The 17,634-nt window shown below is 44.0% G+C and overlaps 1 protein-coding gene across 6 annotated transcripts in view; it reads left to right on the forward strand.

Annotated features, from left to right (window-relative positions):
- The window catches only part of mctp1b (multiple C2 domains, transmembrane 1b), a 123,094-nt gene that overhangs the window by 51,592 nt on the left and 53,868 nt on the right, over window positions 1–17,634 (forward strand). For 3 of the 6 annotated variants that reach the window (XM_061262493.1, XM_061262498.1, XM_061262497.1), the window contains exons 3-7: window positions 7,793–7,935; window positions 8,880–8,959; window positions 9,784–9,895; window positions 12,607–12,645; window positions 17,070–17,240. In XM_061262493.1, the coding sequence (XP_061118477.1) occupies window positions 7,793–7,935; window positions 8,880–8,959; window positions 9,784–9,895; window positions 12,607–12,645; window positions 17,070–17,240 (545 nt within the window). The remainder of the gene's footprint in view (window positions 1–7,792; window positions 7,936–8,879; window positions 8,960–9,783; window positions 9,896–12,606; window positions 12,646–17,069; window positions 17,241–17,634) is intronic. The other 3 variants (XM_061262494.1, XM_061262495.1, XM_061262496.1) reach the window with 3 other exon arrangements.

The following is a 17,634-nucleotide window of genomic DNA, read 5'->3' on the forward strand; positions in this document are numbered from 1 at the left end:
ATTTACTGTAATTTAATCTCAACATGATGATGTACTGTATATTTTAGGCATTTATTTTGTTTTTATTTTCCCAAGTGTTTTTTTTCACTGTACAGTGCTTAGGGTTTAAGAAATTGCATATATTATTAATGTTATGTGAATGAAAATGGCTGATTGTCATTATACTGCGTGTGTTGAGGAGGGGCGTGAGGCACTCTGATCACATACAGACAACGGGTGAGTGCCTCTCTCCAGCATTCACAATGCATGGCGCTCAAATTAAATTGGTCTTTGTAATCATTGTATTGTAATCAAGTTGTTTATAGAGGTGTTTCATCTCGGGCTCATAAATATTTAATGAAGTAGCTGGGCAAAGTATGGTGTATTCTTTCTGGTGTGGATGTTCTAATTGTGTTTTTCACCCCTGCTGTTTTGGTTCTAAACATGCACTCATACACTTGTGTTGAGTTGAGTGGGTTGAAGGGTGCCACAGTCCTGATTGGCTAGTAAATGTGAGTGTGCTCATTTAGCAGGAGGTGGGTATGGCAGTCAGTGAGTGGGGTTGTTTTGTGCCCTTGTAGGAGCCTTTGCTCTGACCTTTGTAGTTGCCTTTGCATTACATGATCGTGATGTTACCCAGCACTAATTCTCCTACAAATCACATTAATTATGTTCATCATCAAGGCTCGCTAATTCTGGAAGAGCTCTGCTGCCCTGGAACTGGCTTATGAATACAAACAAATGGCTGCTTGAAAAATGTCTGATTAAGGCTTTCTGGGGTGATTAATCATTTCGCTCATTGACACGGGCTATTCTGGAAGCAGTAAATGTGAAACTTGATTAAATGCTCCTCACCTCTCCTCTCACCTCTGTTAGGTCAACTGCAGTGGCAGGACTGCATACTTATTTTAGTTATCAGGGCTGGAATCTGGACAGAGCGGATCCCTAAATCAGATTTAATAGACATCATTCATAAATTCTGTGCCAATTACAGTAATGACTCCAGCAGACAGGCACTCATTTGCAGTGATGTCCAAAATACATTAATAAAACTGTAAAGTACTGCTATGATGAGAGGAGCGGCTGTGATAAACCATACAGAGACAGGATATACTAACAATATATAGAAATTTATTGAATATGCAGTATCATCAATATACTCACTCACCATTCACTTCACCATATATGTGTTTATATTCATGTTCAAACATGAAAATGACTGAAGGGCAATACACTGAGGAACCAAAACATTACAACCACTCACAGATGAAGTGAATAACGTTGATTATCTCGTAACAACAGCGCATGTCAAGGTCTGGGGTATGTGGAGGACCAACAGCATTTTAGCATAATGTTTTGCCTCATCTTTGTATTTCTGAGGAACACACTGCTGTGAAATATCAGTATATTTTGGAGAAAGTCTGCGTATTGGCAGTATTACTGTATGCTCTGTTTCTGTAAGGGGGAATGGCTCCAGCTGGAACCAACAAACTGCACTTGTTGTGGGCTCACAGGAAAATGCACAAGAGGAGGCGATTACACACATTAGTTGCTTATGAAAATATGTTAAATAGTTTTTCTACTATAGAACCAGTTTTTTTTTCTGTAGTCTAAAGTGGTGAATATCTCATTTTGATCTTTATAATATTTAATTTCAATGTATTGCAGTATATTTCATTTCCATGAACAAAGAATAAGTTCAGTAATAGAGATAATGACTTCTGCCACCTTCTCAAGAGGTGAAGCCTGTTCTACACGTATCCCAGAGTCTCACAAAGGCACTCTACCGTAACAAGCCAGACTGCTGGATTGCAGGCGTAATCCTTAAAGCCTTATTCAATTTCCTATAACAAGCTTTTAAGGAGTTTGTAAGACGGAAGGCTTGTACCTTCAGGCTCCTTCAAGCTATTCTCAATTTTCTCTCTAAAAAGTAATTGCTGTATGCCTGACTTCATGTTAAGAAATATTACACCCATGTGCGTACAGTATATGGTCATCATTAACTAGATTGGTAGAAGTGTATGATGCAGGTCACACAGGCAGTTTAGAGTTTTTGTCAATAAGTTACTGTGCATTTGCATCTTGTAGAGTACATTATGTAGCCTTCTGCTCAAATAGCTCAATCTTGAAATGCCATTTGCCAAAAAAGCATAATAATGCAGATTACATTAAAACATTAACATGTATGTCTAAAGTTTGGATGAATTGTCTTTCTACAGTGCTGAAGTTATTGCTCAAAAGTTTTATCTGTGTGCCGTAGATGTTTATTGTAAATAAACAACATATATTCTAGCAGCTCCTGAGAACAAATGTTCATTTTGTATTCATTCCACAGAAAACATGAACGGAGAAAGAATGAGAGAAAAATAAGCCCTGCGTGAGCTCTGCTCTGCAGATTCTGCTGTCAATTATGGTTGCCTGAACCCCGATGGTTTGCTGATTTCCCAGGGGCTTCCAGAAGGATCAAACCTCGAACATCTGATGTTTTCCCATTTGTCCCCATCGGCTGCTTCTGCCTTTCCTGGTACCACCCCATCCCTCCTTTACATGAACTGCTTTTCTTACCCATAAACATTCTCCACAGGTGTTGAGCAGGGAAAGTAATGGATTACCGCAAATGAAGATCCCCTCTCTTCTCCTGGAGTGTGTATATAGCAGCCATACTGTGGTGTGAATTACTGCAGTGTCATTCAGTGTGGTATGAGTTACTGCAGCGTAAAGATGGTTGGTTCTGTGTAAAGACGGTTCATTCGCTGCTCTGTTTGAAGGGTGAGAGCCACAGGAACAGTAGGGATGATGTTTGGTGACACGTGTTGGGTAGACACAGCGGATCACGGCTGGGGTGTTACCTAACACTGCAGAGCTGTTTGAAGGAGGCTGTTGATATTAATTGTTTAATGTGTTGCAGAAACTGGATGTATGCTGTGAATATTGGGTACTGAATTAGAAAGCTACGACAGTATTACTACCACATTCTAATTTTGGGCTGTATTTGTGTTCAGATGGAATTCGTATGGATCTTGCTGTTCTAGTTCAGGTTTAGACCTGATGGACATGTAATTATGTTATTCTATTATGGATGTGCATAATATTGCATATTAATTAAAAGTTGTAGGCTGGTTGCTGGGTGTATTATAATATTGTTGATCTAGGTGTATCAGGAATGGATAAGAAGGGCCATGGATCTTGGATTGAATAACCCATTCTCAGCGATATCTATTGATAGCATGATGATTGACTGCTGATAACTGCTTTTGTGTCCTAATATGAAACCCTGCACAGCAACCAAATCCATGAGCCAATCAGCGTTGGCATACAGAGCTAATTGAGCCGATGTAATTGGTGGAAAATAAAGGCTGCCCACATGCACCAGCCCTCCAGGAATGGAATGGTCTACAGAGACAGGCCCCGTCCTGTGCGTGCTCCAGTGACCCTGTGAGACAGGCCCCGCCCCGCGTGCGCTCACAGTGACCCTGTGAGACAGGCCCCGCCCTGTGTGTGTGCGCTCACAGTGACCCTGTGAGACAGGCCCTGCCCTGTGTGTGTGCGTGCTCCAGTGACCCTGTGAGACAGGCCCCGCCCTGTGTGTGTGTGTGCTCCAGTGACCCTGTGAGACAGGCCCCGCCCCATGTGCGCTCGCAGTGACCCTGTGAGACAGGCCACGCCCCGTGTGAGCTCACAGTGACCCTGTGAGACAGGCCCCGCCCCGTGTGAGCTCACAGTGACCCTGTGAGACAGGCCCTGCCCCCTGTGCGCTCGCTGTGACCCTGTGAGACAGGCCACGCCCCGTGTGAGCTCACAGTGACCCTGTGAGACAGGCCCCGCCCCATGTGAGCTCACAGTGACCCTGTGAAACAGGCCCCACCCTGTGTGTGTGTGTGCTCCAGTGACCCTGTGAGACAGGCCCCGCCCCCTGTGCGCTCACAGTGACCCTGTGAGACAGGCCCCGCCCCGTGTGAGCTCACAGTGACCCTGTGAGACAGGCCCCGCCCTGTGTGTGTGCGCTCACAGTGACCCTGTGAGACAGGCCCTGCCCTGTGTGTGTGCGTGCTCCAGTGACCCTGTGAGACAGGCCCCGCCCCCTGTGCGCTCACAGTGACCCTGTGAGACAGGCCCCGCCCCGTGTGAGCTCACAGTGACCCTGTGAGACAGGCCCCGCCCCCTGTGTGTGCGCTCACAGTGACCCTGTGAGACAGGCCCCGCCCTGTGTGTGTGCGTGCTCCAGTGACCCTGTGAGACAGGCCCTGCCCTGTGTGTGTGCGTGCTCCAGTGACCCTGTGAGACAGGCCCCGCCCCCTGTGCGCTCACAGTGACCCTGTGAGACAGGCCCCGCCCCGTGTGCGTGCTCCAGTGACCCTGTGAGACAGGCCCCGCCCCCTGTGCGCTCACAGTGACCCTGTGAGACAAGCCCCGCCCCGTGTGCATGCTCCAGTGACCCTGTGAGGACAGGGCAGCTACTGGGCTGGCAGGATGCCCATCTGCTCTGTGAGGGACTAGGGCAGGGGTGTCACACTGAATCCCAAGGGGGCCGCAGTGTGGGTTTTTGTGGTTTCCTTTCAATCTGCTGCCAATTAAGGCCTTGAGAACAAGTTGTGTGGATACTTTAACCCAGAGCACCCCAAAAACCAGCAGACACTGTGGCCTGGACTAGGGGATATCAGTGACTGGAGTTCAGAAGCTCCTGCACGGATTCCACACTGCGCCAGTTAGCCACCAGTTCAGTGAGCAGAGCCTTTTTGTTGCCGAGGCGTCTGATGATTTATTTGGCACTCACTTTAAGTGGAGGGTGTATGTTTGTTCATAAATGCTGCCCAGATAATTGCCCCAAATGGGAGTTGTTCTACTGCATTGCATTGCGTTGTGTTGTATTGTATTGTATTGTAACAAGCCCCATCTGAAAAACCGACCCCATACAGCCTCCTGATGCATTTTAAACAGAAGTTCCAGCTCACTCTCATCACGTTTACATCAAAACTTCCCATGCTGCTTCAAGATTCCTGAAAGTCAACGGATGTACAAAACATGAAAACCCACTTGAAAGCTTCGCTTGAAAGAATTACTTAGACCAGTGAGATCTGCATGTGGTCTTATCTAGCCAATGCAGTTCCGCTGACGGTCTGACATTAACCGTAATTCCATACGAAAGTGCTGCACTCTCATTTCATTCCTCTGAATTCAATAGGGGGTTATAATGTGTTAGACAGATCTAAATCATAGCCTGTTCTCCAACATCTAAGAATTATGTCAACACTTTTAAAACATCGATCACAGCTATGCTGTAGATCTCCTGGCAGGCCTCCTCCTCCGATGTTTGGAATATTGAAGGAATTAATCATTATTTATGAGTCAGTTCCTCCTCTGAAATGAACCCACCTCCCCTCTTGAAAGGAAGAGCGTGACGACTTGCTTGTGTACACAAATCTTCGGATGCAGCGCAGATAATTATTTCTCACTCAACCCGCTTACATAACGCTGTCTGTGTATAGAATTTTAACATGAGGCACATTCACTCGCTGCACAGATAATTGATGGGGTACTTTCGACTCTAATATGAGAACTAGTGTTCGTTCACATACAGTAAATATAACGTGCGGGATTTCTGCAGTGCAGTGAGTGAAGCTCCAGGGATCGGTGGCGGTCGTCACAGTGTTTGGGTAGCGCTGAACGGACGGTGACACGCCCGGTTTGTTTCCGCGCCTCTGGTGGGTGAGCAGGCTCATTCAGACTCACGATGAGAGGCTTCCGGGACTGCAGGTGTTGCTGCGGTGTAGAAGGGAGCACTGGGGTGGAACAGTACTCAAATCAAACTGAACAGTAAGCGCAGCCTGCTCCAGTCACATGGCAGAATGACTGCAGTCACTTTGTATTTACATGATGTGATTTGCATCGGTGTGGAATGCGCAGGTGAACCATTGACGTTTTAAGAGACATTCATGTAAAAAATGATGAAAATTAGCTTCGGGTCCTGTCACTGTGAAGACGATTCTCCGCACCTGCTGACAAATCACAGGATGAGCCTGGTGGGATTTTGTGATCAGTGTACAGGATCAGTCCACTGAGTGGTTGTGAGCGGTTGTGATCAGTGTATCAGTGTACTGCAGGATCTCAGCCTTCCGTGACCAGTCACGGCTTTGATTCTCCTACATCATTTCTTGTGAAGTTTTTAGTGGAGGTCATTTTGCCCAGGGTCCATGATCAGTCAATTGGATGACACATTTTTCAGGGGCTGATTGGATTGACCTTTAGGGAAATTACAGTATTTTTGCCTATATTATCAGGAAAGCACACAATTTGTTTTTTTAAATCCCTCTGAAAATCATTTTTTATAGTGTATTTCAAATATGCTCTGTGTGCTGTCTGGCTTGATGATGGATGCTATGTTACACATCAAGCAAAATTACAATCTTCAACCCAGGGGTGTTTGTGTGCATGTGCGTATGTGTGCATGTGTCTTTATGTGTGCATACATGTGTGTGCTTGTGTGTGTGGGCACGCCTATGTGGGCGTGCCTGTGTGTGTTTGTATGTGTGCGTGTCTGTGCATGTGTGTGTATATGTGTGTGCGTGTCCTTGCGTGTGTGTGTGCACGTGCGTGTGTGTATGTATATGTGTGCTAGTGTGTGTTTGCGCGCATACATGCACATGCGTGTGTCTCCGTACTTGTGTCTCAGTGCATACTCAGTGCTTGTGTCTCAGGGCATACTCAGTACTTGTGTCTCAGGGCATACTCAGTACTTGTGTCTCAGTGCATACTCAGTATGTGTCTCAGTGCATACTCAGTACTTGTGTCTCAGGGCATACTCAGTACTTGTGTCTCAGGGCATACTCAGTACTTGTGTCTCAGTGCATACTCAGTACTTGTGTCTCAGTGCATACTCAGTACTTGTGTCTCAGGGCATACTCAGTGCTTGTGTCTCAGGGCATACTCAGTACTTGTGTCTCAGTGCATACTCAGTACTTGTGTCTCAGTGCATACTCAGTATGTGTCTCAGTGACCCACTTCTCTGCATCAGGACCACCCTCAGCACTCAGGTCCAGGGCAGGCAGATTGTAAAGCGCTCTACATTAATCCAGCAGGTCAGCAGGAGGAGGCAGGATTACAGGGGCCTCTGATAAAGTCAACTTTCTCTGTGCTCTGCCGCATTATCTTGGCAGGAGAATAATGCATGTACCCTTTTTCTGCACCGCTCACTGTGGAGGAACTGTAGGCGGACAGCGCCATCTAGAGGCTGGACAGGCATGGCCATTTCAGGCGTCACAGATGTGATGTGATGTGCATCCTGCTCTAACACTATGCCAGGCTTTTTAATGGTCAATTAAACATTTCATTGACATTAAAAATGTCAATTAGCCATAGACATATTTATTTATATTTTACTTATGCTGGGTCAATATATCTACCCCTGGACTATCTCCAGTGTCTTTGGGAAGTGCCAGGTTCAGATTTACACTCGCTGAGCACTTTATTAGGAACACTATGCTAATACTGGGTAGAGCCCTGATTTGTCAGCTGCACATTCAGGCTGTGAAACTCCTGTTCTACCACGTCCCAGAGGGTTCCATTGGATTCAGATCCGGTGACTGGGAAGGCCACTGAAGAACATTGAACTCATTGTCATGTTTATGAAACCAGTTTGAGACAAATTTTGCTTAAAAGATGGGTACATTTTGGCCATGAAGGGATGCACATGGTCAGCAACAATACTCAAATAGGCTTGATCTCTTGTCATTTATTTGTAATAAAATAATTACCTGGGTGATGAAATGATGTTCGTTGTACAATCCACAAACTGCCTCTCTTCTCTCTCTTACAGGCACAAGTGATCCCTATGTTAAGTTCAAAATGTCTGGGAAAGAGGTGTTCCGCAGCAAAACCATCCACAAGAACCTGAACCCTATTTGGGAGGAGAAGGTCAGCTTGCTGGTGGACACTCTTCGGGAGCCTCTGTACATCAAGGTAAGAGTAGAGTACAGCGCCCCCCAGTGCAAGGAGGACTGACTTGTCTTCTCTTCACAGACTGGGAGTCCTCTTACTGTAGGAACACAGGGTAAGGGTAGGCTGGTTAAACCAGCTGTTCGCATGTTGGATCCTTATTTTGTGTGATACTTTCTGTTGCTGTAACATTATATTACCCTTGTACCCTTTCTTTGCTTTCTTTGGTGAAATAATTGGTTTAATAGACCCTGTGATATGTATGTTTGTACAGTCTGCCTGTCAGCTCTTGGAGCGAGATTACCGTGTAGGATGTAGCTATACATTTTATTGGCTGTCAGCCAACTCAGGCTACGGTCCTTATAAAACCGGAAGGTTCTATTTTGATGTCATGTGACTGATGCACCACCAAAAAAGGGAACATCACACACAGAACACACTTTTACTGCAGTTACAAAATGGTAATTTAATTCTGTGATTTGATTCATTTCCTGTCCAAAAACAAATTCAGCAACATCAAGGGCACACAAATTACTTAAGTTAGAGGTATATAAACAGCTCATAGATAAAGGAAGTGGCATCACTCATCACACCACAATAGAGGCATGACATACGGTCAGGTAGGTAAATATGATTTGGGTATAAGATGCGAAAGACAATTTGTTGGACACTGTCGCCCCCTAGTGACCATGTACAGTCATAAACACAGTCTACAAATAAAAATGTTTCATTTTTATTGGACCAGATCCAGTACAACCTTTATTTTATTGGACCAGTCCCAGTACAACCTTCATTTTATTGGATCCATTTTTATTTTCTTTCATTTAAATGCTTTATGTACTTTCAATAGTGTACTTAAACAGTGTCATCGTACATGTATTTAAAAAAAAAAAAAGATAGTAATCTGAGATCAGTTATATACTGATATACTGATATAAAGGTACCAATGGTGTTTAATTCTGCTGCAGGTGTTTGATTATGACTTTGGTCTTCAAGATGACTTCATGGGATCTGCCTACCTGTACCTGGAGTCTCTAGAGCAGAAGAGGTAACTGTCACACCGTGCCTTTCAAAGTGGGCAGGCCTGCTGTTACGGACCAATACCGAATGGAACACTGCCAGCACCTGATTTGTTAGAGAGGACTTAGATGGAGACCCCTTATCTACACACCCAGAACTTTTTTTACAGAAAATTGTGTGGAAGGCAGAGCCAGGCTGAAGCAGCAATTATTCTTTAATCCCTCATCTGCTGGTCTTTGCTGTAAATTTGTGTTCCAAAATTCTTTGAGACTGGCCTTGAAACTTAACATTTATACATGCCCATATATTGCCTGGGCATGCATAGTCTATGGACTATGATACTAAATATATTTTGGCTAAAAATTAAATTAATAGTTGAGTAAATAAGTCAACGATAGCCAGTTCTGACCTTTTCATTCCCACGGTAAAGCCATGCCATGCTGCTGGGAGGCTCACCCTGCTAAAGCACAGCTCTAGTGTGCTGATCGGCCTCACAGTCACTGGCCACTCACTGGCCACAGTGCTGCAGGGTGACGCATGATTGGCTGCGCCATCACCCAGGGGCGGAGATTCACTCCGCTGGGAAGATCCTGCCCGTCCCTCAATGTAACCCCCACCATCTGCTTGCCAAAGCTGCACCTAGACCTTATTTTGGATCTTTCATGTAATTATTTTTGAAAGAATCTTATCTGTACAGAATGTTATACAGGTGCCTAAGACTTTTGCACAGTACTGTATGTCTGTTGCATTGAGGATAGCAGAGGTTACGGTCATGACCACGGCTGGTGAATACGTGTTCTAAACGGGGAGGAAAGGCCCTGACCCTTTCCTGACCGTGTGCTACCGCTGCAGGACCCTGGACGTGACGCTGGACCTGAGAGACCCTCGCTACACCGACCATAACCTGGGGACCTTGGACCTGGCCGTCACCCTGACCCCGAAAGGGGAGGAGTTTAGAGAGGCTGTAAGTGCGTCTCCCCTCTGTGTCGACCTCCCGTCAGGTCCCTCCCACTCAGCGCCCTGTCTGAGCTGTGATTGGCTTGTTCCTGGGCTTTGTTGCTCGTGACGTACAGTACCTGAGAGGGGCTCCACTCTCACCTGAGGGCTGAGAGTGCGGAGGAGAGCCAATCGCAAAATGTGCTGCAAAAACGCTAGAGCGTGATTTTTCTGCCAGATTTTGAGTCCTATTTTTTGGGCTGCTGGCAACAGTCGGTTTGTTAACTCAACCATATCCTGGTGGAATCTTTACTGGAGAAATGTGACATTGTGTTTGTTTGTTTGGCCATAGCTCTTTACTTACCATCTTTCTGTTTTATATCTAATGGGTTTAGTGCATGTATACTCTTATCCAGGGGGACAGAGGGACGTATAATTGTGTAGAAATATGTTAGGTGAATAGCAGTGATGATACCGAGTTGTTAGTGTCATTACTGCAGAGCTACAGGCCTTTGTAAAGGGCAGTACTGTGAGGTGTTGAATCTGACTGTGTTCCCCCACAGAGAACAGGGCTCAAAACCCGTCGCTGGAGGCCTTACGTAGCGACAGTGAGTCCGTTCTAACAGTAGCATTCAGATCCCTGTAGATTACACAATCCAGCCAGTGTCCTCTTAGATTGACCTAGCCTAAATGTGCCCCGTACCCAAATGTTGCTGTTTCTCTTACACTTCCCTGTAGGTAGAGAGATGCTGTTCTTCCTTAGCCAATGCCGTTGTTTCTCCTAAGAAGTTCTCCTAATTCATCAAAAGTGTTGTGTGTGTTGACAATATATTTTTCTATTTATGTGAATTTAATAATCGGAACATCTGGGGGTGTTGGGAAATGTAGTTTCATTCCTTGAGACTCACACTTCAGTCGATCACACTGGAGTTAACTGAAATAGTGTCTGTGTTGTCAGAATCCCAGATGCAGGACAGATATGGCTCATGTTCCAATTAACCCTTTAATGTCCTCGCCAAGTAAAGAGCCATGGAAAACATATGATATGTTCTACCAAACGGTCAAGCAGAACATTAAAGGGTTAAAATAAACAGGGCTGCAGATTACAGACATGGCTAGTGCAAATCCTCCAATAAACCACACGTGTTCTGCAGTTAAAACTGCTGATTGATGCTGATCTTATCATTATCTATTTTTCGGATACCCCCACATTTATTTCCAAGTATTTGGAGAGTATTTTGCTGTTTAGTCTGTTGCACATAGTTGGCTAATTTTGCGTGTTTCAAGGTTTTTTGTTGCAATGTATTTCGAGAAATGGAAAAGTAAATGGGCCAATCAATGCAGCTGCATTAAGTTGAATTTGAACAATTACTTGATTTGCTATTCTCTACCCCCATCTAGTGGTTAAAAGCTATTACAGCAAATTAAGTGTGTTGCCTTAATAATTCCATGATGCTTCTTACTTTCACTAACAGAGTTACTTTCACTTTATGTTCTGTAAATAAAATCAAGAGAGGGAATATATACACTAGAGGTCTTCTCTGTCGGACTCCTTATATATTAATATAACATATCCCCTAATGTAATGTTTAGTATTATTCTTAGTAATGTAACATTGTTGATAACAGTCCATTAACATACACTCACTGAGCACTTTATTAGGTATTTATTAGACCTACTTTTATGCAACCTATCCACTTAGAGGTTGTATGTGTTGTGTGTTCAGAGATGCTCTTCTGCATACCACTGTCGTAATGTGTGGTTATTTGCATTACTGTCACCTTCCAGTCAGCTTTGACCAGTCTGGCCTTTCTCCTCTGACCTCTCTCATTAATGAGGTGTTTCCGTCTGCAGAACTGCTGCTCACTGGAATTTCTTTTGTTTTTTGCTCCATTCTGAGTAAACTCTAGAGACTGTTGTGCGTGAAAATCCCAGGAGATCAGCAGTTTCTGAGATACACAACTGGCACCAACAATTATTCCATGGTCAAAGTAACTTAGATGACATTTCTTCCAAATTCTGACATTTTGTCTGAAAAACTGCTGAATCTCTTGACTATATCTGCATGCTTTTAAGCATTTAGTTGCTGCCACATGATTGGCTGATTAAATATTTGCATTAATAAGCTGGTGTACTGGTCTACCTAATAAAGTCCTCACTGAGTGTACACAATCTGTTGAAGTGAAGTAGTTATTGAGATGCTAATACACAGTGATTGCGATGCAAGGATGTGGTCTTTTTCAGTATTTCCAAGTTGAATCAGATCCAATTGGTACTAAAAATGAGTAAAATAAGAAACCTTAGATCAATGGTCCTCATTCCTGGTCCTGGGGAGCCCCGGGGTCTGCTCGATTTCGCTGTTTCCCAGCTATTGATTAAAGCAGTGTATTACACAGCTAACTCCAGGGCACCTGGTTTCTTGGTTCTGAAATTGTTGCAGATTGTTTGACAAAAACTAAAAGTCGCAGACTCTGTGGCTCTCCAGGACCAGGATTGCAGATAACTGCATTAGGTAAATGATATAATAAATTGATTAAATATCAAAACTAAGTTTTATGTGAAAGATTATGATTATGATTATGATAAAAGAAGTAGATTCTGTGGGTATGGTAATGATCGGTCATGTATCCTGATGTGTGTCTGTAAGTGTGCATATGTCCTTTCGTGTGGTTTGGCTGCTTAAGGAGCCTGGCCTGACCTTTGACCCGGTCACTGCAAACTGCTTTGTCTTGTTCACAGACTATGCTTTTGCGAAGGAGCTGGAAACGGTCCAGTAAGGTAATACACAGTGTGTGCTTTGCCCTGCGCTCTGTCCAGTCCCCCCCGCGTCCCCTCTGTGTGCCTTCAGCTTGTGCCGGTCATACGGTCTTCTGTCATCCGTGATGCGGTCGTCTGTCATCTGCCATGCGGTCATCCTTAGCGGTGTTTACTTGCATTTTAAGTTTCGCCCTCATTCCTTAAAGCTGCAGTGTACTGTGTGACACAGTACACGGCTACATCCCATTGCACGATGAAGCAGAAGAGTCCTCACGTGTGACCAATCATGGCAGTGATTGGTGGGATTCCTCTGTGTGCCAAAGATTCACTTTTGCACTGTCATAGTTCACTGTGTACACTTTTTGTTATAATTTTTCTAAGTTACACTTCTTCGGAATGAGACATCTTGCATCAAAGATGTGCAACATGTAAGCTTTTATTTCATCATACTGTGTAACACCCAATGAACAAAGTGTCTGAGTGGTTCAAATTGATGTGATTCAAAAACTGAAATTGTATTCCAAGAACTGTAACTAGATTATATTTATTGACAGTGAGAATTATGGGAGTATCATCTTATTGAGTACAGGATGATAAACATTTCCTGAAAAGAGCACTTGAGAATGGATTATCATGTTACTGCGCTGTAAAGGATGCTGCTTGTTCTGTGGAATATTGAGAACCGGATACAGCCTGGAGTTTGCCAATACGGGCTTTGTGTTTCAGGAATAAGCACTTGGCATAGTGTGGCTGATGAATGAGGGAATACAGTAACATATAGTTATGTTTAATTTATTTATGTATTTATGTTTGTGCGCTTTTAGCAGCATTATGTGTGGATAGATTTAGGCCGCCTCTTTCTATACACTCACACTCGTAGAATATTCATGGAAAAGATCTGCAATGCGCACATTTTTTAATAATCTTGTTGTTGGTTTTGTTATTGCTGCTCATGCTGAAAGTTAGCGTGGCCGTTAACAGACTGCTGGTGATTAGGCAGAGCATTGGTATGCTTGTTAATAACACAAAGTGAATTAAAAGATCAGTTTAAAGGGAGGTTTTCCACCCCACCGATGTGCAGCTCCCTAACCTCCTCTGTTTTAAAACAGCATTTTTTTTAAAGCAGTGGGGTTCTGGTAACTAGGTGATGTCAGATATTTAATTCCCGCTGTATTCCTAGGCTATAGCCAAAGGAAGGAAACAGGTCTCACCTGAAATGCAGGCATTTCACATAAAGTTGGCCATCTTCCCACCTGCTAACTGACCTCCGACCCCAAATCTCACGCACAGGGGATGTAGTTTGGCCCGCTCAATGCAATTTGGAGGTGCGCATCATCTTATGTGAATTCCCATCATGCCTAGCGAGTCCTTCACCTCTTACCTCCGCCCTTCAGGGATGTCTGCTTTTTGTTTGAGGTCTGGCCTTTGGACCCTACACATTTACAATTGCTGCATGCGGATCACATCTGTGATCTTAATGGTATCCATTTGCAAACTACGTGGTTTCAAGCATGTTCTCTGGCTATAGTCAGATGACAATATCTTTTGATGAGTCTTTTTTTCTTTTATCAGAAGCCAGCCAGAGTGGCCTCCCACAGTTCTGTAATGTCTGTCCATTATCAATGAGGACAAATCTAAAATCTGTTATAGACTCACCGAACACAAGTAGCTCTGTTGTGCCACTGTAAACCATGTAGAATACAGAAGATCAGTCTTGTGAATATTCTGGGTTTCTTGTCTGTAAATTGAGCTACAGTGCCAAGCCCAACCATAGACAACGTATTTGTGATTATGATTTTACCCTTTAGTGGTAAAGAGACGGCAGTCTCTGGTAGTTCACCAAAAGGTGAACCGCTTTTCAACAGCTTCATTCAGATACTGTAAAGCCCAAGAGTTCAGTTTACTCAAATGTGCTGAGGAAACAAATTGTCTTGAACCATTTGAGTCTGGAGAAGTTTTCTGTTCCAGGACTCTCTGGGAAGCTTTTATGTTAAATTCTATTTTAATGCGGTTTTAATTTATTCCGTTTTTTTAAGTTGAGACAAATCAATTCATTTTCTGGTATCAGAATTTATTATTTATTATTTCCGGGGGGCAGCCTAAGCTTCCCCGCCCCACTCCAGTGCAGAGTTTGTCATTTGGGAGAAGGTCATTTCGTGGCGTGCGTGGGTGGGCTGTCACTGCAGTGAGTTTGCTGAAGTGAGTTCACTTCGTGTGAGTTTGTACGGGGCTGTGGTGAAGCTTGTTAAGCGAGACGCCGCGCGTACAGGCTCTCCCCAGCAGAGGGCAGGCTCCCCGCTGCGCTTTGAGGTGGTAAGACTCGCCCAGTCGGGGGTGTGACAGGGGAGTGAATGGGAGGGCTGGAAAGCCTCTTACCGTTAGCATCTTTATTTTTTTAGACATCTTTCTTTAATCAGGCTGTGCCTGGTGATCTCAATTCACACAACACAATACAAAAGCAATACAGTCTGGGCTCAAAATATGTATATATTAAAAATGACTTAAAAATGATATAACCTCCTCAGCACACACACACACACACATATGATACACAAGCACACTGACACACACACACACATACATATGCACATACGCACACACACACACAAATGCGCATACACACACATACACACAATCTCAGCTACACTTTCTTTGAAGTTGGCAAGCTCAAAAACACATATTGCGATTCATGTTTTCATAATTGAGTCGTTATCTTTTCCTAAAGCAATGCCAGGGCACTAGTTTTCAATTCAAATCAAAGGCTTTTAAAGTTTTGAAGGGTCGTCCACTGTAACAACAAAAGGACAAGCTCTTTCAAACAATCTATCCCTTTAAAAGGACCGTTTATACAGTATGTGTGATTTACATACGGAATAATGATGCGACTATGGCTTCAGTTCAAAATACACGTGTTATGCTGCAGTCAGCCTTTAATGTCTTAAGAATATGGATCTGGGACTAGCTTAAGATCAAAGCCTCGCATTACAAGAAGAGTTCGTCCAAAGTTTAATGGAAATAATTTTAAACAAAGCAATGCAAATTAGGTTCGAAATGGGTCTGAAGGGATGACTTTTTGTAAGACAAATAAGTACAGACTCACTTAAATTAATAAGCACTCTGTGTCATCTGCGGAGGTTAAAGATTCACTTGGTGCTACATTAATGTCTCAGACTCAATCAGATTCATTTGTTTCTCTGTCATGGATAATGTAGTGACCCTTTTATCTTTGAATGCTGTTCAAAATGTCATTTGAAGAAACAATGACGAATGCCTTCTTATCTGAGAACACTTTGATTATCATTTTGTTTAATATACAGTGGAGATTTATTACTGCTTAGCGTAGCATGTTGTAACATATAATAACGTGTTTTTTGTGGAGTAGCTAAGTGTGTGTGTGTGATTTTCATTGGGTTTTATGGGTTTTGCATAATACTGACCTAATTTCAATCTCTTGTGTCTCGTGTAGTTTATTCCCGTGTAGTTTATGCTCCTTGCTTTGGGTCTGTTTGGGTCACTGGTCTGTTGGAATAAGAGTCTTTGCTTTAAATGTTGATCTTGTGTGTGTGTGTGTATGTTACTCTGTGGACCTGTGTGTATGTGTGCTTGTGTATGTTACGTGTTTATGTTTATATGTGTGTGTAACTCTGACTGTGTGTACGTATATGTGTGTGACTGACTGTTTGTGTGTGTGCGACTCTGACTGTTTGTATACGTGACTGACTCTGTGTGTGTGTGTGTGTGTGCACGTGTGATTCATGCACGTGTGATTCTGACTCTGTGGTGCATGTGTGTGTACGTGTGTGTTTATGCGTATGTATCTCTGACTCTGTGGTGTGTGCGTGTGTGTTTATGTGCGTGTGTCTCTGACTCCGTGGTGTGTGTGTGTGTGTGTGTGTGTGTCTCTGACTCCGTGGTGTGTGTGTGCGTGTGTGTTTATGCGTATGTATCTCTGACTCTGTGGTGTGTGCGTGTGTGTTTATGTGCGTGTGTCTCTGACTCCGTGGTGTGTGTGTGTGCGTGTGTGTGTGTCTCTGACTCCGTGGTGTGTGTGTGTGCGTGTGTGTTTATGTGCGTGTGTCTCTGACTCCGTGGTGTGTGTGTGTGCGTGTGTGTTTATGTGCGTGTGTCACTGACTCCGTGGTGTGTGTGTGTGTGTGTGTGTGTGTGTCTCTGACTCCGTGGTGTGTGTGTGCGTGTGTGTTTATGTGCGTGTGTCTCTGACTCCGTGGTGTGTGTGTGTTTATGCGCGTGTGTCTCTTGACTCCGTGGTGTGTGTGTGCGTGTGTCTGTGTGTGTGTGTTTGTGTGTGTGTTTATGCGCGTGTGTCTCTGACTCCGTGGTGTGTGTGTGTGTGTGTGTGTTTATGCGCGTGTGTCTCTGACTCCGTGGTGTGTGTGTGTGTGTGTGTGTGCGTGTGTCTCTGACTCCGTGGTGTGTGTGTACAGCAGCAGCAGCAGCAGAATGTGCGGTTGGCGGAGCACAGGAAGTCCCAGCTGTGGAGGGGCATCGTGAGCATCAGCCTCATCGAGGGCCGCAACTTCACCGCCATGGACACCAACGGCCTCAGCGACCCCTACGTCAAGTTCCGCCTTGATCACCAGAAGTACAAGAGCAAGGTACCACTGCTGCTGCTGCTGTTGCCCTGGTTACTGCTGCTGCTGCTGTCTCCATGGCTACTTCTACATTCTTCTTCAAAAAAGCTGTTATTATCATAAGAGAAACCAAACTTCTGTGGCAATAGAATTATATAAAGATACTCGTCCATGATAAAGCCACATTGGCAATATCATCATCTTGACACATGGTCAGAGCATTATTTCTAGTAGAGTAGTGCATAATAATTATTTTTAAAGTATTGCAAGCATGCAAATGTCCATAATTCACAATGTAATACGCAACTATGGTTAGGAGTATCTAGAAGTAACTGGAAAGAGTCCTGTATGTGCTGATTGAAGAACAAAGTGCAGTGCATTGTGAAGGGAATGTTATGACTACAGCTTTCCTCGTGTA

The sequence above is a fragment of the Conger conger genome, chromosome 12 (genome assembly GCF_963514075.1).
Source record: "Conger conger chromosome 12, fConCon1.1, whole genome shotgun sequence".
NCBI classification, from domain to species: domain Eukaryota; kingdom Metazoa; phylum Chordata; class Actinopteri; order Anguilliformes; family Congridae; genus Conger; species Conger conger.